Source organism: Lepisosteus platostomus, chromosome 5 (assembly GCF_059453375.1).
Source record: "Lepisosteus platostomus isolate fLepPlt1 chromosome 5, fLepPlt1.hap1, whole genome shotgun sequence".
NCBI classification, from domain to species: domain Eukaryota; kingdom Metazoa; phylum Chordata; class Actinopteri; order Semionotiformes; family Lepisosteidae; genus Lepisosteus; species Lepisosteus platostomus.
Window position 1 is genome coordinate 36207521 of NC_142615.1, and position 25919 is coordinate 36233439.

The 25919-nt window shown below is 42.6% G+C and overlaps 1 protein-coding gene across 1 annotated transcript; it reads left to right on the forward strand.

Annotated features, from left to right (window-relative positions):
- The first annotated feature begins 12883 nt into the window (after nt 1–12883).
- On the forward strand, nt 12884–24117 carry LOC148665974 (E3 ubiquitin-protein ligase TRIM39-like). Its single transcript, XM_088631655.1, has 8 exons — nt 12884–13570; nt 16878–16973; nt 17119–17352; nt 17481–17640; nt 18548–18607; nt 19939–19971; nt 20246–20272; nt 23264–24117. Exons 1-8 carry the CDS (start codon nt 12980–12982, stop codon nt 23809–23811), a joined length of 1749 nt encoding a protein of 582 aa, XP_088487781.1. The 5' UTR covers nt 12884–12979; the 3' UTR covers nt 23812–24117.
- The last annotated feature ends 1802 nt before the right edge of the window (nt 24118–25919 follow it).

Genomic DNA, 25919 nt, shown 5'->3' on the forward strand with positions numbered 1-25919 from the left:
ACAGCAGTTACAGTATGTGTCCTGTTAAAACATAACCAGCCCCTGTATGTTCAGGCAAGGCGCAAGGCAGGTGGACGTTTGCTGTGATTATAACGAGGTGCGTACCAGCCCTCAAAATTTGTGGGATTCCATTCCTGCACTTTAGCTGTTTCTCCATCAGGCTGCGTTAAGTTACCTCCCTTTACATTGGCATATATGTTCAGAGTAGTTCTATGTGTCCAATCTAGTCTACCTAGATGGTCGTTCATATTAAAAGGAATGACCCCCAAGGGCAGCCCTCCTTGTAACGTGTAACGTGGTATGGCAATACATACCCAGCACAAGCTCTGATTATTCCTTACTGACAGAAATAGCTTTTCTCCCTGATCCCTATGTTTTTCTGGGTCCCCTGTTGGACCCGCTTCTCTTACATCAAACAGCAAAATGGCAGAATACAAAAGTTGTAGCTGGTCAAATCTGCTTCTCTTGGAGAAGCTCGCTGACAGTGAGTGACGTGGATCCAGCGGTCTTTCCCCTCCAGCCTGACGGCTGATCCAGTGGTCAGCAGCACCTGGAACAGTCCTTCCCAACGGGGCTGCATGGTGCTTGAAGGAAACCTCTTGACCCAAACCCACTCGCTACAGAGCAGATCATGTCCTCCTTCTGGTTGTGTCCCCAGGCCTCCAGCACCCGGTCTCAGTCAAGAGCTGTACTTACTGCCACAGACAATCAGTAATTCAACTCAAAGTTCCTTTGGTTAAGTCTGGGCTGCCCAGCAGCCTCATGGGCTGCCCTGTGTCCTGACAGAGCCCATCGTCTCACAGGCCCGAGGAGCCTCCTGTAATTCTTGCAGCCATTTGCCAGCATGCACCATCCTGACGTAGGCCTCACCTTCTCTGTCCTGTTCTCCAGGCCTTAAGGCTGCCTTTCTTCGGCTAGGGTATTCCCCTTAGCCACCAGTGAATCACTTTTACAATGTCCCTTACAGTTATCTATCAGCTGACAACTGTATTTACTGCACAGGACCTCCCACTGGTCATGTTAATGGTCTGTCTTTGATGGTGTTGAGGTGCTGTATCCCCTGTGTGTTTAGGAAAGGAGAAGGAGGAGAGCTCAGTGGCTCACAGGACACTTCCAGGAGAGAAGCTGTGCAGGATGTTGCTCTGAGTTTTGCTGGCTGTTTTTCTGTTCACCAATAAATAAACCAAATAAATACAGCATCACATACATGATTTAAAAAAGCAGTCCACCATACGTTGACATTTTTTCCTACCATAATTAACTACCTCTGTTAATATTTTTTAAATAGTTCATTACCTGTGCATGTAGTCTGTTTTTCTCAGGTAATTGCACTGACCAAAATGTCTGAGAGGAGCTTAGAAACACCTTCTGTACAGTATCTCAAACACTGGCTTTAGGGCCTTGATAAAAGGTCAATTTACAAGGGTCCGCAAACAATATTGTGACAGAATCTCGCTCATTTTAATTTGTGTTGGCAAACTAGCTTTATCATGTACCTGCCTCTGCATGCGTTTTTCAAAATATAATATACTGTATATATAGAAATATAAAGATTTTTAATTCAGTGTCAGTAGCAGGATGAACTTAGGACTCAGCAGCTGTCAGGTTGCAGAGTTGGTGCAAGATGTTAGTGAAAACAGGTATTTATAAATATTTATTTCAAGAAGGAAAAGAATCCGGGTAATTATATATCTAACAGGATAGGGAAAGCACAGAACATACTGTAGGTACAGTTACATTGTTCATTTTAGTATGCAAAGCCATTTAGCAAAGAGGGGATGAGAAGAGTGACAAACTAGTATACTTTAGATTTTTTTTTCTGATCCAGGGAAAATCTGATCATGTCTCTCTATAAAAATAATAAAACACTTTATTTTATATAGCACATATCCAAGCATCTCAAAGCAATAGAGTAGGTGTAAAAACAGTTATAAGGACCACAGATTACAAAGTAAATACATATAAGAAAGACAAGCAGTTCGAAGTGCTACCAAATTTAGAAAATGAAATAGATACAGACACTAAATAACCTGAAAATAAAGGTTTTGAAGTTAGATTTAAATGCACTCAGAGTAGGTGCCTCTGATATCACTTGGGATACGAATCCAGAGCTCTGGGGTGCAGCTAGAGAAGGTCCTGTCACCCATAGAAAGTAGATGCTCTTGAGGACAGCTAGAAGACCAGAGTCAGACAGACAGAGGTTGCAAGGTGGGGAGCAGACAGATAATAAACCAGATAGGGACTGAATGTGGATGAGGATTTTGAAGTTGACTCGAAAACTGATAGGAAGCCAGTGCCACGACTTGAAGGCAGCTGTAATGCAACCCCATCAGGATTCTGGCTGTCAAATTCTGAAAATATTGGAGATTTCTCAGTGTGGATTTAATTACCCCAGTGAACAGGGTGTGCAGTCATTAATTCTAGAAAAAAGCTTTTCTTATTTCACCAGTACCCTTTAAAAGAAACTAAATCAGTGTTAGTAACAGCGTGTTTTTACAATAACAACAACAACAACAACAACAAAAAAACAACGTATGCAAAATAATGGCATACCGGTAATTAGAAATGAATATCAGGTACTGTATACAGATCTTCAAGGTATGGTGAGAATAGGAGATGCCAGATCACAGACACTGAAAGAGGAGGCTAGAAAGATTGAAAAAGAAGCAAGGGAGGATGTATGGACAAAAGTTCTACTAGTGGTAGAAGAAAGTTAAGAAAGTAAGAGAAACTTGAACAGTGAGAAAAACACATAGAAGCTGAAATGTGGACCTGAAACATCCTGTAGTAAGTGTAAAGGTGAAATGAGGAAAGAAGAGAAGCTGGGATAGGGATGAAAATTACAATGGGGTTTTCAGTTTTTCAAAGTTTTTCTAAAAAGCTAGAATAACTGACTGACTTAAAAAAGTGTTATCTGCAGGCCACAAGAAATGGTAGTACAATTAGACAAAGATTGTCTGGCACCATCAGAACATGTAGTAGAAGAAAAGGCACAGGCTAAAAGTAAGTTTTAATGGAGCATGTTAAGTCTAGAGATGTAGGTAGGAAAAAGATCATTTTGGGAAAGTTGAGGAATACACAGACGACACGAACACTTCTAAGAGACTTTTGACAAATAGATATGAGATGTTGTGTGCTGCAGAGGAAGATGAAGTGAACAGACTCACTGAATATCTACTGTTGAATGTTTAAGTAGATACTGAAATGAGGATAATATTTTAGATTTTGTGTAGTTGCTACCATTGAACTGTGTGTTGGATGCACATAAATTGAAGGAATGGGCAAACATAGCAGATGCTGATCCACGGAGCCAGCATCTGAAGATATTTGTTTAAATACAGACTAGTTATGGATACTGATGTCCCAGAGAGGTGGAAAGGCTGTTTCCTTAAACCAGCACTATAAAATAATTTATCCTCAGCTCACATGCATCTCAAAGTGGGTTTCTAACACTGTGTATGCAGTAGGTACACAGTGCCTTTAATTCCATGCATTTTCTAATCTTTTTACAGAGTAGCTGGAGTCTATCCCAGCAAGAAGCAGATGCAAGGCAGAATACGCCCTTGACATAGTGTCAGTCCATCACAGGGCATACAAACATACACAAACACACACTCACACAAGTGTCAGTATTCACATAAGCCAATGAACCTAACAGTATGCTTTGGACTGCAAGAGGAAATTAGATTACCTGGAGAAAACCCACATGAACCCAGAGAGAACATGCAAACTCCAGACATACAATACCTCAGGAATTGAACCTAGGGCCTCAGCAATGCTAACCACTGCATCACCATTAGAAATGGATGGATATCTTTCTAGTTCAATGATTTCCATGGAGCCACGGAGACATCTGGTGCTCCTGTTGTATTTATGAAAAAACATACAGAAAGCATGCAAACCACTGTGCCATCCTATTCCTTAGATAATACATTTAATTTTTCTAAACAGGTAAGACTATTATTAATTGTTGATTGTTAGAAAATATTTTAAATTATATCATACCCTAATTTTTTGTTAATTTCACATTAATTTCACATTTTACATATTGTCTCATAGTCTGATTTAACATACCTTTGAACAATGGTTTGGAAATTAATATTTTTACAAGATGCAGGAAAAGTGCGACAATTTATTAGTGCTAATTTTAACATTATTGATTACTAATAGTTTATATTCACACCTGACTTTCTTATTTAGATGTATTTAAAATCATTAACTAAGTGTGACATAACATTCAGAAATCGAGAATAGTTTTGTGGCATTTGTATAGATGGTACTTCGCTAAAATTAATAAAATTAAAAATGATTAAAATCTATAATCTTTCCACGTGTGATGCCATTAGGAACTACAATACACTCCTCCTTTGTTTAACGATAGTATGAAAAAGAAATCTAAATGATGAGAAAGCTATGCTTAATTAAGGGACTTAGAAGACAAAGATAATTTACGATACGTTGTTTAATTTTAAGAACTAGGTGATAAACGCAGAAGCGATTGGTGCCGTTTACACTCCACGCTACAGAAAGCTCGTGTTGTGCTGCTCCTCCTCTCGCTCTCGGTGCCGCCCCCCTCTGACGGAGCGCAGTGGGCGGGACTCTATTCTCACAGCCTCTGATTGGGGAAAAACAGTCCAGCCGATCTGTCCGACACAACAGGAAGAGAGGAGAATGTGATTTTTTTTCTGTATGAAAGTGTTTCGTTTATGAAATTTCTAGTATTTTAAACATTTAATTAAAAAGTAAAAATCTTACAGTGTACACAGACATTCTAAACTGATCACGAGGAAGAAAAATCACACATTTGTAACGCATAAAAAGTGGTTTTTAACTATCTAAACCATTTTTTTACAGCTTTTAAAGTCATGCAATGTTTACGTTAGGCAGGGCACCTCATTGTATCTTATTTATTTTATTTTAAAAAAATAATTTGCACATCATGTTAACAAGCTGTTCTCCGATTACTAGCAATTGTAAATAATAACCCTTCCCCCCTCATTTATCTTAAAGATTTCCGTGAAGAAATCCTGAAACACAAAACCATCACGTATAATTCGCCGGAATTCAGTACAGTCGCCGGAATCAAATTTTTCCAGAAACAACCTCCCAGACCAAATCAGGTACTTTGACTGAGGTCTCCTTCACCCCAGGCAGCTGGTTCCCTGTTGACGCTGAAAGACTGGGTTCAATCCCTGGTGGTTTACTATATAGTAGTTTTTTTATTATTATTCCAAGTTTAATTGTTGGCTGATGACATTTGGAGTAAGACAAAATATAGATTTTCTCAATTCAGGTGTAAACTTGAAAGAGACACATCATGTTTACAATAAGCTATAATAGTGGATTATTTTTATGCATTCGGCTCTGATCGCGCTTTGAACCGCCTGGGTGCAGCTTGCTACATTACAGTGCTCATTACCACTACAAGGAGGACAGAAGTTTTTTTAAAAAAAGAAACGAATGTGAAAATGTTTCCAAAACGTCCACTTGTGATACTTTAGCTGCTTAGTTATACAATTCCATATTAATTTTGTAGTGCTCTCAGGTTCACGTGGGGATTCGCCCTCACTGCTGCCGCCTCAGGTAAGCCCCCCACCTTCGGGGATTCGAACCCGGGTCACTGGCGTCACTCAACAGGGACTCAGCCAGTTGAACTAAAGGAAGATCTCCCGTCCTGCCTGCAGGCTGCGGTCCCTGCTATTCACAGGGAAGGGCGGTGAAGTCACCGCGCTGGTCAGCCGGCTTGAACAACCTGCAATATTGTAGCGCGACCGCCTGGCGCTGCAGCTGGGGTGCACGGCGAGGGGCAGGACGGGAGGAGTAGTGGTCAGGCAGGGACGAGGAGAGCCGCTGACCAGTGCTGCTGACGCGCGGGCGCAGGAGTGCTGTGTGTTTCTCATGACGGTTGGAATGCTGTACATGAGAGGTTAAGCTTTATAAGCTCGACCGGGCTGCTTCACAAGGTGCATCCGGATACTATTATCATAATACAATTCACATGCGGTATGATGCGCCACGCCCAGCACGTCTTAACGCAGCGTACTCTGCACATTTTGAATGGCTGGATCTGTATTTGTGCAGATAAGTGCAAAGCAAAGATATCGCAGGACAAAGACAGCTTATTTACAACTCCAAGTATCCACTCGCTACTAGTCCTTGAACATTATTTTTAAGTCTGGCGCAATTTCAGTGCCACATAGCCTTAACTATTGCTCCTGTTACTCCTCAGGCAGTTTCTTTTCCCAGATAGCTAAGAGCTACAGTGTGCTCTTAACCCTTTCCTTCAATATCATATATTTATATATCTGGTAGAATTACAGTAGTCCACTTTCTTTGGAAATCAATCTGACACATTCACTCGTGAATACTTTGGAAACATTTTGATCTGTCCATTTCAGGTATGTTTCTGAGTGGTGTGTTGGTACAGTGGGATTGGTTCATGTCTCTCAGACCCTGAAGGTCTGTGTTTATTCCCACACAGGGCAGAAGAAGTTTTCTTTTAACGAATGACTCCTTTTTTAAAAAAATAAAAAAATTAAATAGTAACCTGTATTGACTTTTTATTACTTTTAAATATGTGTGTTCAATGTTAAATGATATTATTATAAACATGAATGAGCAAGTGTGAATACTGTTAATAGTGGGAGCTAAAACCAGTTCAACTGGTTAAATTCAATTAAATTCAAATACAGTATTAACCCCAGTGGGGTAATTTAACACAATCCTTTACAACAAGTCATAAAATGAAATTGTATATATTATAATTATAATAGAGAATAACAAAGTGGTATTAATATGACCACTGAAAATGAACTATTGTATAATAATATATTTGATCATTATAAACAATATTAATTTATTGATTACAAATAATAATTTGAACTTCTTGTATTTTGTTCAGGGTCATTTTCTTTCTCCAGTTTTCATAACCTTCACTTTCTTATTGAAACGTCTATTTATGAGACACAATGTATCAGATGTCAATCACTTTCTGACCAAATAACACAGAGACTTTAAACTACAGACATTTTAAAGTTTTGAGACAATTTGAGAAACTTTTCACAACTGTTATTTAAACATCTAGTACCTGGTTGCATTTTTAGAAACCTCAGTTTGAATGAAGCAGATCCACCTGTAAGCGAGTTTATAATGAGACGATTACTATTCAAAAGATAGTGTATGTTTGCGAAACACCTGAACATATAAAGCAGAATAACACAAACTCGTTGGGTTCAACCTCTCTTAAATCTGAGAAACTCTTTCTGTATTTTCTGTTTTTCCTCAAATAAGAATAAACTATTTATGAAATTCTTTTGAAAGGAGGAAAGATGTTCTGTGCTCAATAACTTTTATCACCACAGCACGCATTATGCTACATTTTTTATACATCTGTAAAAGCATTATAAAGTCTCTCAAAAACATAAAAAGTTAACATTCTATTGTACTTTAAAGAAAATAAAAAATAAGAAACAATAACGTGTCCCTGCCTAAAACATTGTATGACTATAGAAAACAGGTTTAGATAAACAACTTATTATGCACGAAAAGAGGGTGATTTTCATTCATCGTGATCAGCTTAGAATCTGCGTGAAAGCTATGAAAATGAAAGCTACAGTACAGTCAGACAGATTTTAAACTCTTTAAGCAAAATTAACTTCAAAATCAGCTAATTTGCAAGCGGTACATGATTTCTCAAAATATACCTTTTTTCTCTCGTGCAAACTCAACAAAGGTTTATTTTTTTATAATTTCAAAACTTGGATGGTTTGCCTCAGGGACTCATACATAGTATAATCAAAACCCCAGCTGGGTCTCATCTCCAGCTGTTCCACACGCCAATCCCCTGAAGTCAGATACACAGATATACCGAAACATTAGTGCACACGGCAATGAATGGCAGTGTGATTGTATGTAAATTATATATACAGTATATAACTGTAATACAGCATGATACTGTATGGTTTTAAAGCCACTACAGTACAGTAGTGAAATACAGTGAAATATTTTTCATAACCAAAGTTAATTGCTGATTTCTCATTGCTGAAATTTGAATTAATACAAAATATAGACAATGTAAAAATTACAGCCAAAAGGATCACTCTGACCAGGATCTGAACTACTTTGCCCAGAAGGAAGACTAGTAGTCTTAACTGCTATGCTAAACTGCCACTAGTGTGTAAGGTTCTACATTACTGTCTATCAGCTTTTTTATGTCCATTACCACTCTAAGGACAATAAAAAAATACAATTTTTTTCCAAAATATCCATAAATTATATTTTTATCTTCCAATTTTTTAAAGGGGAAATTTCAAACTAATGTAACTTTAGGGTTCGTGCGATGGAGGTTAAACACTCTGCAGGTATGGATGGGAACTGGATGGAGACATATATATACAGTATATATTTTTGTAGTTTATTATTGAACAGCCACCTGTACTACTCCACATCCTCTCCTACTCCGGTCACGTTCTCCCCGTAAACCTCTCCAGCACCTGAACCAGAGAACTGCACACAGCTCGCAAACATCTCAAACTGCTCAGCTGAACAAAACCACAACAGGACCTCATTTCAAACTAATAAGGTAAGATAGGATCACTTTACTGGCCATATACAATTTCTTGCATTAGGAATTTGTCTTTTCACAGACCCCAGCTTGCTCTCCATGAGACACACAGACAGGGAGAGAAGCTGGGGGTCAGAGCACAGGGTCAGCCATTTATACAGCGCCCCTGGAGCAGTTGGGGTTAAGGGCCTTGCTCAGGGGCCCATCAAAGTAGGATTTCTCTGCCAGCCACAGAATTTGAACCGGCAACATTCCAGCCACAGGCACAGATCCTGAGACACAGAGCCACCGCTCCGCCTCTGTGGAATAATATTCCCTATAGTGTGGTATTAAATCAGCATTGCACCTTTTTTTACAACAATAACAGCAAGTATTTTTATTATGTATCCTTCAAAAATAATAAAAAAATATACCTTTTTGTAAAGTATATATATTTTATACAGTTAGAACAAGCACATCAACACTTTTCCAAAATAAACACCGCAAGTTACAGAGTAAAAGACTTTGATGCATAAAATATTTATGAAGATGGTATAATACTGTGTATAATTTGTATTTTTTATATTTAGCTACTTCTAACATCTACTGCATGAACAGGAGGTATATATATAGATAGATACTTTATTGATCCCGTGAGGGAAATTGCAGTGCAACAGCAGCTTTACACAGACAACACAGCCACAGTGTAACGAATGATACAATAATAATAATACAATACAATCAGTACAGTGAGGGGTGCACTAAAAGAGTTACTCACAGTCCGGACACACAAAGAACAAACTAGAACAGAACAGGAAGCAGAAAAATCGTAAAACACATATGAATATAAATATAGATATAAATATAAATATAAATGTATTGCACGGGTCCCTGGCATATATTGCACAAAAAACGGTTGTAAACAGGGAAAAGAAAAAGAACAGATGTAGCAGTAGATGTGTTCAGTCCAGAAACAGGTGACTGTTAATGTTGCCTCTGTCCAGACACACAGTGGGTGAGTTGTACAGTCTTATGGCAGAAGGCAAGAATGACCTCATGTAGCGCTCCCTGTCGCACCGGGGATGAATCATTCTATTGCTGAACGTGCTCTTCATTTCTACAAGCCTGTCATAGAGGGGATGGGAGACTTTGTCTATGATGGCCTCTAGTTTGGACACCATTCTCCTCTCGGCCACTACCTCCAAGGGGGTCCAGGTCAGACCCAATGACAGAGCTTGCTCTCCTGATGAGCTTGTTCACCCTTTTAGAATCCACTGCTCTAATCCCAGGGCCCCAGCATACCACTGCATAGAAAATGGTGCTCGCTACCACCGACTGATAGAACATATGTAGCATCTTACTACATACATTGAAGGACCTGAGCCTCCTCAAGAAGTAAAGTCGGCTCTGACCCTTCTTGTAGATGGCCTCGATGTTCTTAGACCATTCCAGTCTATCATCGATGTGCACTCCCAGGTACTTGTACGAGTCCACCATCTCCATGCCACTCCCATGGATGTAGACAGGAGTAGGTTTGACCCTTTTCCTCCTGAAATCTACCACCAGTTCCTTTGTCTTTGTTACATTCAGTTCCAACTGGTTCTCCCCACACCACTCCACAAAGCTGCTGACCCGTCCTCTGTACTCCTCCTCTTGCCCACCCTTGATACATCCCACAATTGCAAAGTCATCTGAGAACTTCTGCAGGTGGCATGACTTTGAGTTGTACTTAAAGTCTGAAGTATAGAGGGTGAAGAGGAATGGAGAAAGAACCGTCCCCTGAGGAGCCCCTGTGTTACTCACTACCTGTTCAGACACACAGTTCTGAAGTCTCACAGAATGTGGTCTGCCTGTCAGGTAGTCAGTGATCCACGAGGTCATGGAGGCATCAACTTGCATCTCCTCCAGCTTCCTCCTTAGAAGTAAGGGCTGGATGGTATTGAAGGCACTGGAGAAGTAAAAAAACATGATCTTTACAGTGTTGCCAGCCCTGTCCATGTGTGAGTAGGCCCTTTGCAGCATGTAGATGATCGCATCCTCCACACCAACACTGGGCTGGTAGGCGAACTGTAGGGTGTCCAGTGATGAGCTAACCAGGGGTCTCAGGTGGGATAAGACCTCCAGTGTCTTCATGAGACAAATCAGTGCAACTGGTCTGTAGTCATTGAGAACAGAGGGGCGCCCTTTCTTTGGTACCGGGACCAGGCATGATGTCTTCCAGAGCACAGGGACTCTCTCCAAGTGCAGGCTCAGGTTGAACAGTCGCTGGAGCACTCCGCTGAGCTGATCAGCACAGGCCCTCAGAACTCTGGGACAGACTTTGTCTGGTCCTGTGGCCTTACCCTGGTGCAGCCTCTTCAGCTCCTTCTTTACCTGGTCAGCTGTGATGGTCAGCCTGGCCTGGGGGATGGTGCTCATAGCACTGTCAGTGCTGCAGGTGTTAATGGTGGAGGTGTTGGGGAATGGCAGCTGTGGGGGATTGGGGGGTGAGTAGCTGTTGGGGGTCGTAGCTGTAGGCAGCCATGATTGTGGGGGGATGGAGGAGGTGTTGGGCAGTCGCAGCTGTGAAGGGTTAGGGAGCGTGTGGCTGTGGGGGGATGGGTGTTGAGCCACAGAGGGCTTGTTGGCCATCTCCAGGTTCCCCTCCATTGCACCCCCAGCCTGTTTGAAGCCAGTGATCTCTCTCATGCTGCTCCATATGTCTCTCACCCTGTTCCTTTGCAGCTTGTCCTCTACCTTCCTCCTGTAGGCATCCTTGCTCTCTCTTAACTTCTGCTTTAGTTCCCTCTGTACACGCTTGACCTTTTCCTTGACGCCCCCTCCTAAAGGCTCTCTTCTTGTCATTCAGAAGAGCCTTCAGGTTGCTGGTGATCCAGGGTTTGGTATTGGAAAAGCAGTGTACGTCTTTGGTGGGGATGGTGTTGTCTACGCAGAAGTTAATGTAGTCAGTGACACAGTCCACCATGCTGTCTGTGTCGTAGTCAGTGACACAGTCCACCATGTTGTCTATGTCGTCACAGTCCACCATGCTGTCTATATATTACATATGAGACTGTATGGCTTAAGAGCCACTACAGTACAGTATGTGTGAAATTGATTTTTATAATAAAAATGTAAAGTTAAATTGTTTCATGATTACTTGTTGCTGAAATTTGCATTACATTAGGTATATATTATGTTATACTTTTTATTTTCATCCACCAAAATTTCCCTTAAGTTGTAAATTCCACATTAATATTCCATATGCACAGTAGAGATACAGATTAAATGACAAAATCGTTTCACTAACATCTAATGCAGCACAAGTGCCACTTATTGATCATCTTTGGCCAGCTAAATGCATACCGCAATACACCACACGACCTTTACTGTATTAGGAAGAAATACTGCACGTTTTAAGTGCCTGCATCTGGAGTCAGGGGTCTTTTGTCTGAGATTTGAAAGTCTGGTTTTCGTGATGGCTTGTCTTGGACTCTTAAAAAGGACAAAGTGAGTAATCCTGCAGTTTGGTGTTTGTATTAAAGATTCAATTTTATTGTATTTTTCTTCTTAAAAGAGGGAGCTTGCTTGTGTTTTTGGATGCCTTTGTTGTAAAAGACTTAAGGACAAAATCCTGGCTTTCCTCCAGAAGTTCAGCCTTGAGATTCCAGTTGGTTGTGACCAGACAAGCTCTGAAAATGTCACACTGAACACCAGTGAATCTCAGCTGTAGGAGATTCAGGAGGGACTTACTGTATCCAGACTGATTAACTTCTCAGAGGTGTTGACAAGAAAGTGGGTTTCCATCACAGCACAGGATTACTACTTTACACAAACAGTGGTGGGAGTGTGAAAAAGGTTCCACAACAATTACAATTACAATTTTAGAGTAACATGAGATGGGATAGTTAGATTAATTAGCTTCTAATAATAATCAGACACACAGGATGTTGTCAATCTCACACAGAGATCAGGGGTTTGTTAAAACAGCTGGATGGGCCAGCTGGCCTCCTCTTGTCTGTCCCCATCAGGGTCTGATCTTCTCATGCTGTGTGAGTGAGTTAGTATTTTATTGTTTTAATTATTGGGAACACAAACCACTAGATTGACTTCACATTAATCTCTGTACATGAGCAGCTACTGACATCTTAAAAAATCATAAAAAAACTTCTCTCTGTCAGCCTGAGTCCAAAATGACACCAAAAGTCACCTCCCCTACAACACCACCTCCTTCTTTTAAACAACAACCACCAAAGAAATCACAGCTGTTTCTAAACCACTCCCCCTAATAATCTTAATCACACCCCTAACAACGATACCCCCTAGCACTCACAGCCCCGCAGCTCTGTGCAGATCCAGGAAGTGAAACTCGGAGATCAGTTTCGTTTCACTTGAAACAGCCTCACTGCAGCTCCGTCTCTACTGCTCCTCTCTGTGCAGTTTTTACTTGTCAGAAAAATGGCAGAAGGCAATATTTCAGTTTCTCAGGACCAGTTCAGTTGCTCAGTGTGTCTGGATTTGCTGAAGGATCCAGTGACTCTGCTCTGTGGACACAGTTACTGTATGGGCTGTATTAATAACTGCTGGGATCAGGAATATCAGACTGGGATCTACAGGTGCCCCCAGTGTAGACAGGCCTTCACCCCAAGACCTGATCTTCACAGAAACACCATCCTGGCTGAAGTGGTGGAGAAACTGAAGGAGAAAGAACTCAGTGGTCCTCCTCCTGCTCGCAGTCCTGCTGGCCCTGGAGATTTACTGTGTAATGTCTGCACTGGGAGAAAGAGGGGAGCTGTGAAATCCTGTCTGGTGTGTCTGGCCTCTTACTGTCAGACTCACCTCCAGCCTCACTATGAAGCTGTTCCATTGAAGAGACACAAGCTGGCTGATGCCACAGGGCAACCACGGGAGAAGATCTGCTCCACTCATCACAAACTGCTGGAGTTCTATTGCCGTACTGACCAGAAGTGTGTTTGTTATGCTTGTGTAATGGATGAACACAGAGACCATGATACTGTCTCAGCTGCAGCAGTAAGGACTGAGAAACAGGTGAGGACTTTCAGTCTGTATTTATTTTCTAGTACAAGATGTAAAATTGATATTTAGGATATCTCGGGCTCTAACTGATCTCTGGACTGTATTTACTGTTTCTGTAATGCTATGTCTCTCCACTGGTGAGTCCTGCTCATGTACTCAGCTGTGATCCACACTGTTGTGTCTCTGAACTGTCTCCTGTTCTTCTGTCTGTTGTTCATTATCTCCTCCTCCTCCAAACATGTTAAGTGATTATCAAAGACTGGTATGTATTTAGCCAAGATACTAGTTTTGAAACCATTTCAAATTTTGCAAGTTGCCACATATTTACTTCTGTAGAGAAAACCGGTTCAGGGACGCCAAATATGTAATCATAGTGGCTCTCTGAAGGCACCAGTTCTGTAGGGTTTGGGCATTTACTGTGACAATTATTAATTGTAGCAGTAAATCACAAAGTTGATTCTTTTGATGGCTTTAGAATCCAACCATGCGACATAACTCAAACAACGCGCACACACAGGTACTAATACACGAGGATACATTTATTAATACATAGAATATGCATATAAACAACAGATCTTAGCGAGAGGGTTATCAGAATACAAAAGGTATATATTCAATCAGTTACAAAGTGTTACACATATCAAGAGGACATACGTTCAGTATATCATTCATTAAGACCGTTTCGTAAAGTGAACTTTGTTACAACTTCTACATTAGATACTCAAACAAGTACATAACTCTTAGGAATTAAATTGATATCAACTGGTTGGGATAACAATTGAATTCTCGAGCTGTAATGCATTGAAGTTGAATACTCATCCAATCTTTGGGGATTCAGAGCTCCTGCGGGCACAAAGAAACAGTTGCAGGCTGTTGCTGTCCAATCCGCGCTCTCTGGCTCCGTGCCAGGCTGTGCTGTGCGGCTTGCGACGGTGCGCTGCTGATGCTCACCGTTGGCTTTAACTAGCAAAGTTTGTGCACAGGAGAAAAGATGACTGTGGGTCCCAGCAAGTCAGGAAGAGGACCGGTTCGTTCCTGATGAAGAGCTAGTTCTGAATAGTAATTCAGCTGTCCACAGTTCCGACCTGTTCACGAGGCCTGCTGCTGGTTACTCTCTGGCAACCTCAACTCTAGACTCTTAGAACAAAGGAAAGTTCTGGCACTCGGACACACTGGCCGTTCCGTGGTTGTCCGGGCTGAGTCTCAGGATGGTCAGGAGGCGCGCTGCAAGAATGTCCTGCCCTTGGGATTCTCCTTTGAATTCCCTTTAGAATTGTTGAATCTGAATCTGAATCTGAATCTGAATCTGAATCTCCCAGGCTCTCTGTGTTGCCTGTTTTTACCTGGAGGAACTTCAGCTCATTGATTGGCTGAAAGTTCCATGGGCATCAGAGTCCCGCGTGGGTTACTCGGCCCTACCAGTCCCTGATTGGTTGATCAAGGTGAGATATGAGTCACTTAGTCCTGACACTTAGTAATGCAGTCCAGATGTCCAACTCGCACTCCCTAGACAGATAGGCGCCAATGGATAACCATTGATCATGATAGCCAGGCTTAGCTAAGTGCATCCCCCTTTGGGAGCTGTCCTTATCAAAAGAAAACATCTTGCATGAATGGTTTCTCTGTGGCTGCACCACAGAGATGAACAGAGAAATGGGGCCTCATTTGGGAAGCTCAGAAACACTTAATTCTGCCTTATTATTAAGCCTCGCCGCTACACTTCTGTTATGTTTCCAGTCAAAACTGAGCTTATGATTTTATTTACAAAGAAAAGAGTGAGTAAAAAATTGTGTTCAAATGACACTTTATTTTGCAAACATCACAAATTCAACTAGCCTTTCAGATAAAATGAACAGTCCCATTTGTGTGTGTTTGTGTGTGTGTGTGTTCACGCACATGAGTGCAGCGGGTGGTAATGATGGCTTGTTTTTGTGGTATACGATGCTGGTTTTTACATCCCTTGGGACACAGAGCTGTCTGTTCTTCCGTCGGGGGCAGCTGCTGGGGAGGTAGCCCAGATCTTTATGCCATATTTGCCTGGTTTACTCGGCATGTATTGTTGGGAAGGACAGTTGTAACAAGTTCAAGTGATGAATTAGTAGAATCCTATGATGACGAGAGAGAGTAGAGGCAGAAACAACACAGGTGTCCAATCTGAATCGACAGGCGAGTTCATGGTCAAGAGCAAAGGTAAGTTCAAAAAGCTGAAAGTAGTCGTACAAGAGAGGTTTCCAGAAAAGGAGCGAGGTAGGAGCTCGCTAGGAGAGAAGTCAATAGCGCGCAGTGAATAGCCAGTTTAGAGGGTTTAAATAGAGCTGAGTGCAGAACGGTACAGTGGGTGGTGATGGTTTAACACATGCAGCGGCGGTGGTGCTTGTTGTGATTAGTCTGCTGCTGGAACTGGTCTGTGGTTTGTGGATCGATCTCTGATGACTGGTGGTCATGACAACAGCGACCTCTCAGGGGGACCAGGTGCTCATCCACAGTGACTTCCGGGCCGAGACTGTAGATGAGTGGCAGGCGCTTGTCCCAGACATCTCCAGTGCAGCGAATTCGTCTTGTTGACGTCGGGCAGGTCTTGTGTCCCGCTTGTCAAAGCAAATGGCTCTTGAGAGAATATGAAAGGATTGACACATTAGCCTGAAATATGGCCGAACCAGACTCGGCATGCCAAAAGCTGGTGGTGGCCTCATTCCTTGATCTGTATACGCCAGACAGAATCAACAGACCCACGTATGCTTGAGAGTCTATTCAGTCCACCTCCCTCCAGCTATCGCTATGCACAAGTCTCCCCTCCAGGTTTGTCACATCTAGGGCTGTCCTTTCAATAGCCTTTGGCAGAAACAATTTAAAGCTGGACTTTATATCTTCAACACGGGACAAGGTATACCTTTTGGCCCCGGGGCCATCCTGAAACTTGCAGCCACTGGGCTCATCAGCACTGCTGAAATCCCTTGTTGTGAGGAGCAGAGAGCAGTCAGGACACAGTATTGAGCTGTAAGAATGAAAAGCGAAGTCTCTAGATTGTGTTTCAGATATAACTTCTGTGTTTTCACTTCACATACAGATGTGCAGACCCAGGTGCGAGGAGTAAAAGTCGAGCAGGAGGTGGAGACTCGTGGTCTGCTGCGCTGCATATGCTGCCGGTGTAGATTAGACACGAAACAGGAGTGTGTCAGACAGGACCAGGAAACACAGCTCGTGTGGATAAGACATCAGGGATACAGAGTGTCAATTGTCCTGAGTGACTCTAAGGGGCGTCTCTGTGATGTGATTCTCTTACAGCAGAAATGCCCAGAATGTCTCTGTTTCTCCACAGAATCAGCTAGGGGCGACACAGACACAAACCCAGCAGAGACTCCAGAAGAGAGAGAAGGAGCTTCAGGAGCTGACACAGGCTGTGGAGTCACTCGGAGTGGGTATTGACCAGAGAAGTGGACACACTGACACACATTTCCAAAGCTGAACACTGGACAGTACCCTTTGGAAACACAACATACAGCATAATGTAGTTTGAGAGTTTTCCTGTGTAATAATCTACTGTGTGTCTCCTCCCTCAGAGCTCTGCACACACAGCGGTACAGGACACTGACAGGATCTTTACTGAGCTGATCCGCTCCATTGAAAGAACACGCTCTGAGGTTACAGAGCTGATCAGAGCTCAAGAGAGGGCTGCTGTGAGTCAGGCTGAAGGACTTCTAGAGCGACTGGAGAAAGAGATCACTGAACTGAAGAGGAGAGATGCTGAGCTGAACCAGCTCTCACACACAGAGGATCACATCCATTTCCTCCAGGTAACATCACTGCTCTGTGATTCTGCAGTACAGATGGGTGTCTCTCACACAGAGCTGCTCCTGGCTTCTCCCAAGGATTGTGTGTTGTGTTTGACTGGAAACTCCTCTTTCTCTTCTCTTCTCTTCAGAATTTCCAGTCTGTCTGTGTCCCTCCTGGAGATGGACACTCACCCAGCATCCCTGTCCATCCACATTTCTCTCCTGAGGCAGTGAGGAGAGCTGTCTCTGGACTGAAAGAACGACTGGAGGACATCTGCAAGAAGGAATCAATAAAGATTTCCATGACAGGTTGGTGGTGAAACACACTGATGTCTTTCTGGATATCCTATGAATTTCTCTTATATTGTTAATGGATTTTCTGTTCAGTGATTGTATTTATCAGAGCAGCTTACTAGTCAATGATTCAAATTCTAGGTGAAATATCTTTAAAGTTTTAGTCTCACAAATCTTTATGACAGTAACTGTATTGTTATATTGTGCTGTATGTAGTTTAACAGGAATGTTTTAATAGGAGCGACAGTCCCTGTATAGTAGAACCATAGGTGTAACGAACAGTTCTTTCCGGACCATATGCAGACGACACAATCCGAGAAGTAGGAAACACTAGGAAAACGTCATGCAGGGATACGGGGCTGAAAACAGGGGGGCGTGTCCAAAGTGCGCTGGTGCACGGGGAAGGTGTGGCCGAGGCAAACAATCCAAAAAACAATCCATAGAGGCAATCCAAAACACAAGAATAAGTCCATTGGCAGGTGATCCATCCAAACAAAGAATTAAAACCAGAAACCGGGTCGGAACCGGCGGACAGGGAACAGGAACAAAGATTAAAACCTTAACGGGACCAGGCCCTTCCAGGTCCCAGACTCGCACGGTGCGGAAACCAGATGCAGAGCCAGGATGAGCGTCAGCGCCTGGCTTTTAAGGTGGGCTGGGAAAAGGGATCAGGTGCACACAATTAAGTCTAAAGTGAAAGGGCTGGAGCACCCTTAAGGAAAGGGGACTATAATCGTGAGAATAGGGGCCACAGTCTCAGTCCAGTAGATCAGTCCTGTTACAATAGGAGCTACAGTCCCAGTACAGTAGAACAGTCCTGTTACAATAGGATCTACAGCCCAAGAGAAGCAGAATAGCTCTGTTATTCCTGTTAATCTGTTACTGCAGCCCTGATGAAACATTTCTCTGTGTGTCTCCCCAGTTACTGAAGTCTATAGTCTGCTGACTCCAGAACCCGGGTCCAGAGCAGAGCTTTTACACTGTGAGTCTGTTTTCACAACAGCTCCCCCCTGAAATATACCTGGAGCTCAAACACACAGCAGAAACAGTGATACATAAACTGATACACACTCTGACACACACTCTGATTCACACTCTGATACTTGCTGATACACGTCTGAATTCAGAAAGTCAAGCTTGCAGACAGTCACTGTGTGTGGATCAGAGTCACACTATGTAAGAAACACACAGATGGACAGAGACAGAAAATCCAGTGGGGGTCATTTTTTAAGAAAATGCACTTTATTACAACAATGTGTACAGCACACTTCTTACAAAAAATACAATTATAACAACAACACTTCAACAGAATTTAAATCGTCTCTAAGAGAGTGATTGTTCATTATCAAACTTTCCATTTCGCAAGTGGTCAGTGAGGCTGGTTCACACAATAAGAGCCCCTCCAAGCCTCCTGGGTGTTACCACTGGCTGCAGTCCTGGCTCTGAAACTGCGATTGTCCATTTCTCAACAGGAGCACTAAGGAACAGGTTTTCTGAGCTTTCTTCAGCCCCTGTACAGAGCTCTCTGTCCTGTCCAGTGCACTTTTCCGTGGAGAATCCCAACCAGGCTACCTAGTTAAATAGCTTCATCCTACATGCCTCTGTTATGCTTCGTGAGCTGGAGGTTCCAGCTGACGGATCGCTGTTCCACCCCACACGTCTGGTCGCTATTGATGATGTGGGGCAGGATGGTCCTCAGTCTGCTGGCTAGTAGCTTGGACAGGATCATTGACACCTCTCACTGTCTAGCTGATGTCCAGAGATCAAGCAGTGTGTCCAGTGAGCAGGACATCTCTGTATCTCAGTCAGTGATACTGGTCACTGTGGGTACAGGTCACTCAGTCAGTGATACTGGTTACTGTGGGAACAGGTCACTCAGACAATGTTACTGGCCACTGTTGGTAAAGGTCACTCATGCTGTGAGAGATCACACAACAATGAGAAGCATATGACTGAGCATTGATCAGTTCTCAGTATCACTGCTGGTTCTTTATGAAATCACTGCTCACTGCTGTGGACAGACTGTGTTTCTTATCTTTCTGAATGGCTCAAGCACCGGACTCCAGGGTGTCCTGTGATGTGTCTGTGTGTCTTATTGCCTTGTGCTGCTCAGTCTTATTGAGTGAGACTCCAGTCTTACAGCCACTGCTGCTCACCCTCACTGACTCTGATCCACACTGCAGTGGAGACCGGGGATCCTGAAATGAATTGACTGCAGACTGTAGTATAAACTCTGGTATAATAACAGGTATGAAGCAATAACAGTCTTTAGTACAATAAAGATCTACTCTCTCTCTCTCTCTCTCTCTGCAGATCCTGTGAAGCGAGCTCCTATCCCTAAATCACGTATGTACACTGTGTGAAACTCTGCTGACTGACAGTACTGACTTTACTGACGTGTTATTACCAGTGAACGACTGTGATTAACAGTGTCTGTATCTTTGTGTCCCAGTGTGTGTCTGTGATTAACAGTGTCTGTATCTCTGTGCTCCAGTGTGTGTCTGTGATTAACAGTGTCTGTATCTCTGTGTCCCAGTGTGTGTCTGTGATTAACAGTGTCTGTAACTCTGTGTCCCAGTGTGTGACTGTGATTAACAGTGTCTGTATCTCTGTGTTTCAGAATGGCAGTGGTTGTGCAGTGCTGCAGGTAGGTCTGTCTCTTCTTGATGACAGAGATGCTGTTTTAAGCCCTAGTGTCTGGGGTTATTGAGGTCTTGAGTCCAGAAGGTCTCTTTAGTGTGATATGGTCTGTAAACAGAAGGAGATGTATTTCAATCTCATGTTTCTGTAACATCCTACATGTGGGCTGTGAAGATCAATCAAAGTTTCATGGTGGGAATTTCTATCTCCGTCCTCTGTTTCAATCTAATGGCCAGTATGAGTCTCTCCAGGACTGACAGTATAGAAAACTCATTTTCCCTGAAGGCCACGTGCTCTGGTCTCTGCTCACTCCTGAATGAGGGTCTACAGACTGAATGTGGCAGAACCAGTGACTGGAAAAACTGTGGAATATCAGGAGAATTCAGGAGCAGAGCCAGTCTCATAATAACAAGCTATTCAAATCCTAAGGAGAAACACTGTTAAAGGTTGTGGAAAAAAGGATGGTATAATGACAGTATTCTTCCCCTGAAGTTTCACAGACACACAGCCTCTTGTGAGAGGCAGCAGTGGGACTCTGGTACAGGGGCTCCTCTGGGGCCTGTAGGCCTCTCTCTTGTCTGAGAAATGGCTGCTTCTCTTCACATGTCAACCAGGCTGATGGGTCAGCAAGAAGAAACATATGATAGTTTATATTTATAAAATCACCTTTTCTTCATCTGTTTCCCTCTTTCCTCTGACTGTCATTAGGATGTTCATACAAACACAGTACAGGCAGGATGGGCTTCTATATAGAGTACGTTCAGGCTGAGGGAATAATAAACATTATCAGGCAGATAAACGTTATTGCTAAACAGCTCATGTTGTTGCTTTTTGTGTTTAAAATCATGATACAGTCAGGATGTTGAACCTCTTTAACCCCCAGCTCCTCAAAGGTCATTTCCACCTGGAGTGTTTGTGGCCTGAACATCTTGCAATATCTTGGACAGTATAGCAAGTCCAGGCCTGGTTCAGGGTCTGAATTCAAGGGACCATCTGGACATCAAGTCTGAAACATCAGATTTATATATATCTTACTCAGTACACACTCTAAGAAGAAATATCCGCCACCCCAAAAAAACACATTTCATTTCTTCAAAAATGATTATTCAAATTATAGCACATGTAGATACCTATTGTTCCAGGCCATGCCCAATATATGTCTACTATTTATACTGGATAGGCTCTTTTTTACAGCCTTTCTATTCTCCAGGAGTAAAAACATAAGAACTGAGAAGAATCTCTTTGATCTTCACTGGACTGACCAGCAGACAATAGAAGGAGAGTTTTTATTAAGTGTTTGTATTTAAGTATTAAATATCAGGAGAGTATTAAGTCAGTGTTCATTGGTCATGCGAATAAAGCCTCTTGAATTGAATTGATCAAAACCCCCATTCACAATGAACATGTATAAGCCCCGCCCCCCGTCTCTCAGTGGTCAGAGCTCACTGATTGACAGCTGGTGTCTCCTATCAGAGAGGCAGACAGCTGAGCGCGAACAGTCTGAAGTCAGTATGAGCGCCTCTGTTTCTTTTTTTTCACAAAAGTTTTTTTTTTATAAAACGAATAGAATTTACAAATACAACTACAACCAGAGGATCAGAAACAGGTACAAGAGAAAAAAACACAACAGAAAAAAACATTTAACCACCAGAGGTAATGAAGTAAATTATGTGATCAAATTGTATTTTTTACATATATCATGTTTCCCTTGCTTTATTATTTCTCAATTATTTATAGAATTTAAATAGTATTTCAACATGCATGCGTTTCCTGTATAAAATAAAAATCAGCACTCACTTTTTTACAAAACAAAAAAAAACACTTCGAGTATCTCTGGCATTCATGAAAAATACATACACAAAAGCAGATAACTTACTCTTAGATTGTCTAAATTATTGAGTTTTTCAAGAACCAGAACTATAACAGTCCTTAATACATAACTACAACATTCCAAACTAACACTAAATAAACATTAGTATATACTGCTATAACAAATTAAACCAAACATAATCATTACCTGAGCAGTCACTGGGAGCGAATCTCCTTCCTGTCCACAGAGGCCCTCGCTCCCACAAAGTAGGCTCTCCTCCCCTCTCTTCTGGCAGCTTCAACCTGGGGCCACAGCTTGTTCCTGGTGCTCCTGTCCGCGGCAGACAGGTCCTCTGCAAATCTTAGTTTGTTCTCATTCAAATACTCATTCCCCCTCGCCGCTCGCCACAGCATATCCCTCACCGTCCTCTTGGTGAACTGTATTATAATCATTCTAGGGTGCACTTGCCCAGACATGTTAGCTCTCCCGAGCCTGTGAACAGTGTTGATGGCCGAAATCATGCCCTCCTGGTCCGGCAGGGTCCTTTTACAGATACTCTTCACTGTTGCAACAATGTCCTTATTTTTCTGTAGTCAAAAAAAGCAAAAAAATAACATTCAGGTCATGAAAAACTCAAAACAACTCCTCAGCCTCTAAACTTGACCTCCCACCTGAATGCCATCTTGAATGCTGCGTCTCTGTTTCTCTCTGGGTTTCTGGATGTGTTATTTCTGGTTTAAATTGAATACTTAGGATATTTCTTCACATTTTCAAAGTAAGTGTGAAGGTTTTCTTATATTTTAGCAAGATTTTGGTTTTGCAATTATATTGTTTTTGTGTAAAAACGGGCATTATACAGTCTTTGAATTCAGCACTGTTTTATTCTGCGTCATCAGGAAAATGGTCTTAGAGAAGATGAACGAGCTGCTAAACTGGGATTTGAAATTAACCGTTTTAACAGACAGGCACATCTCCAGTACTCTTTCCACGGCCCCTCCAGCTGCTACACTTTTCTCTTTAGTTGCCATCGATATTTTGTAGTACCATATATATATACGATTGAGGTATCTTAGACTTCTCCTTTGAAGACCCAGCACTCCTAAATAAAGACATTTCACAGTATAATGGAGTTGAGTTGGAATGTAATCGGCAGGAGCCTATTGTGATGTTTGCTGTTTTATTCCCCAGCTGCTGTGACTCTGGACCCTGATACAGCTCACTGTGTTCTCAGCCTGTCTGACGATGGGAAGAGAGTGAGACAGGGACAGGGGAAGAGTCTCTCTGACAATCCTCACAGATTTGATCACTGGTCCTGTGTCGTGAGCAGGGAGGCCTTCACCTCAGGGAGACACTACTGGGAGGTGGAGGTGAACGACTGGTGGACAATAGGAGTGACCAGAGAGTCTGCAGAGAGGCAAGGGGGGTTCAGCTTCTCTCCCCAGCAGGGTTATTGGTGTCTGAGCTCTTACCTCTCTGTTTTATCTGCTCTCACTGACCTTGTGACTCATCTTCCCCACAGTCTGCAGCCCAGAAAGCTGGGGGTGTGTGTGGATATTGAGGAGAGGAATGTCTCCTTTTACACAGTGGAGTCCAGAGCTCATCTCTATACTTTCACTGACATGGTCTTCACTCAGGGAGAGAAGATCTATCCTGTCTTCAGGACTGTGGATCGTAACAAAGACCTTGAGCTGCTGCCTGCTGTCAGTGTGGAGATTAAACCAGTCACTGACTCATGAACACAGGCTGACTCTCTCCCAGCTCTCTGTCCCACTGCTCATACTGGGAGATGGGTTTAAGGGCGGGTAGTGAGGTGATGTCAAAAATCTAATAGTAATTTTAGATGATGTCGATGTTGTGTCGTGTTTAAACATGTTATATTACAGTAAAAGATTAAAACAGGAAAATAACATATACGAGAGAGGGAGATATTCCTCGCTACCAGCCTGCTGTACTCCTGACTTGTAAATATCTCTGGAAACCCTCTCGTGTTGTTTTTTTTTTCGAATTTTGAGAAAATAAACTGAAATGAATTAAAAATGAAATCCCGTGAGAGTCTCTCCTGCACGTGCCGGTGACTGTAAAGGTGCCTGAACTGGGAGTCCAGCTGACGTCATCAGCCAGGCGGAATAGGCACTGTGATGCCATCAGAAAGTGGTGTAGCGGCGAGGCTTATTAATAAGAAAGAATTAAGTGTTCCGAGCTTCCCAAATGAGGCCCCATTTCTCTGTTCATCTCTGTGGTGCAGCCACAGAGAGACCATTAGTGCAGGGTGATTTAAGGTCCTAGGACAGCTCCCAAAGGGGGATGCACTTAGCTAAGCCTGGCTATCATGATCAATGGTCATCCATTGGCGGCTATCTGTCTAGGGAGTGCCAGTTGGACATCTGGACTGCATTACTAAGTGTCAGGACTAAGTGACTCATATCTCACCTTGATCAACCAATCAGGGACTGGTAGGGCAGAGTAACCCACGTGGGACTCTGATGCCCATGGAACTTTCAGCCAATCAATGAGCTGAAGTTCCTCCAGGTAAAAACAGGCAACACAAAGAGCCTGGGAGATTCAGATTCAACAAGATTCAGAAGGGGAGTTTCAGAGAGATTCAGTAAGATTCTGGAGAGGATTCTGTGGACTGTTCTAAAGGGAATTCAAAGGAGAATTCCAGGGCAGGACGGCCCAGGAGCAGAAGGCTCCCAAGGGCAGGACATTCTCGCAGCGCGCCTCCTGACCATCCTGAGACTCAGCCCGGACAACCACGGAACGGCCAGTGTGTCTGAGTGCCAGAACTTTCCTTTGTTCTAAGAGTCTAGAGTGGAGGTTGCCAGAGAGTAACCAGCAGCAGGCCTCGTGAACAGGTCAGAACTGTGTATTAGTACCTGTGTGTGCGCATTGTTTGAGTTATGTCGCATGGTTGGATTCTAAAGCCATCAAAAGAATCAACTTTGTGATTTACTGCTACAATTAATAATTGTCTCAGTAAATGCCCAAACCCTACAGAACTGGTGCCTTCAGAGAGCCACTAACATTACATATTTGGCGTCCCACGGCTACGGTTTTCCTACAGTGGCTAAGGGTGTTTATGGGAGTTGTAGTTTGTAAGATGTTTAGTTCCCAATAAATTGATATAATCGCCCAGTGAAAGCTCTGTTTACCTTCATATGAAAGCCCAAAACACTAAACTGAACCCAAGATTTTACATCTGTTTGGTGGCAGCGGCAAGTTTTTTTCTTCACGGACAGATCTGTCCATGTAATGTCATACATTTTATTGCCCTTGTGTGTGTTTAACCCTTGTCGAATGGGTTGTAAATGTCTCTTCCCTGAGTACTGGCCAACACTGAAAAAAGGCTACAGGAGCTCAGTAAATGAAGATTTGTGTGTGCGCTACCCAACACACTTAGTTGCAGCAGTGTGGGTGTTTAAATGCTATTGGCTCATGAACAGCATCCCAGTGCATTGCCTGTCTAATAGTGCCACATTCAATAAAACCAATAGAGAAAGAGATTCACAACGCAAAGCAGTGTCAATCTTCTGTGTAAAATATCGGTTTGTAAAACTCCGCTCTGAATCTGGACTGTAATTAACACTGTAAACATCCCGTTTGTATAAAAACAGGTGAGTGTAAATCTGCTTTGTTATTGTCGAGCTGTGTAAGAAGACAAGAAACATATATTTCCGGACCTTTAATTCAGTATGATGTGTTTAGTACTGCAGAGATCAATGACAATGTATGTATAGAAAAAAGGTGAGTGTGAATCTGGTACAGATGCAGCCATTCAAAATGAGCGGTAAAAACCCACGGTACAGTAACCAACCCGCAGGGCACTGTGGTAAGTGATTGGCTG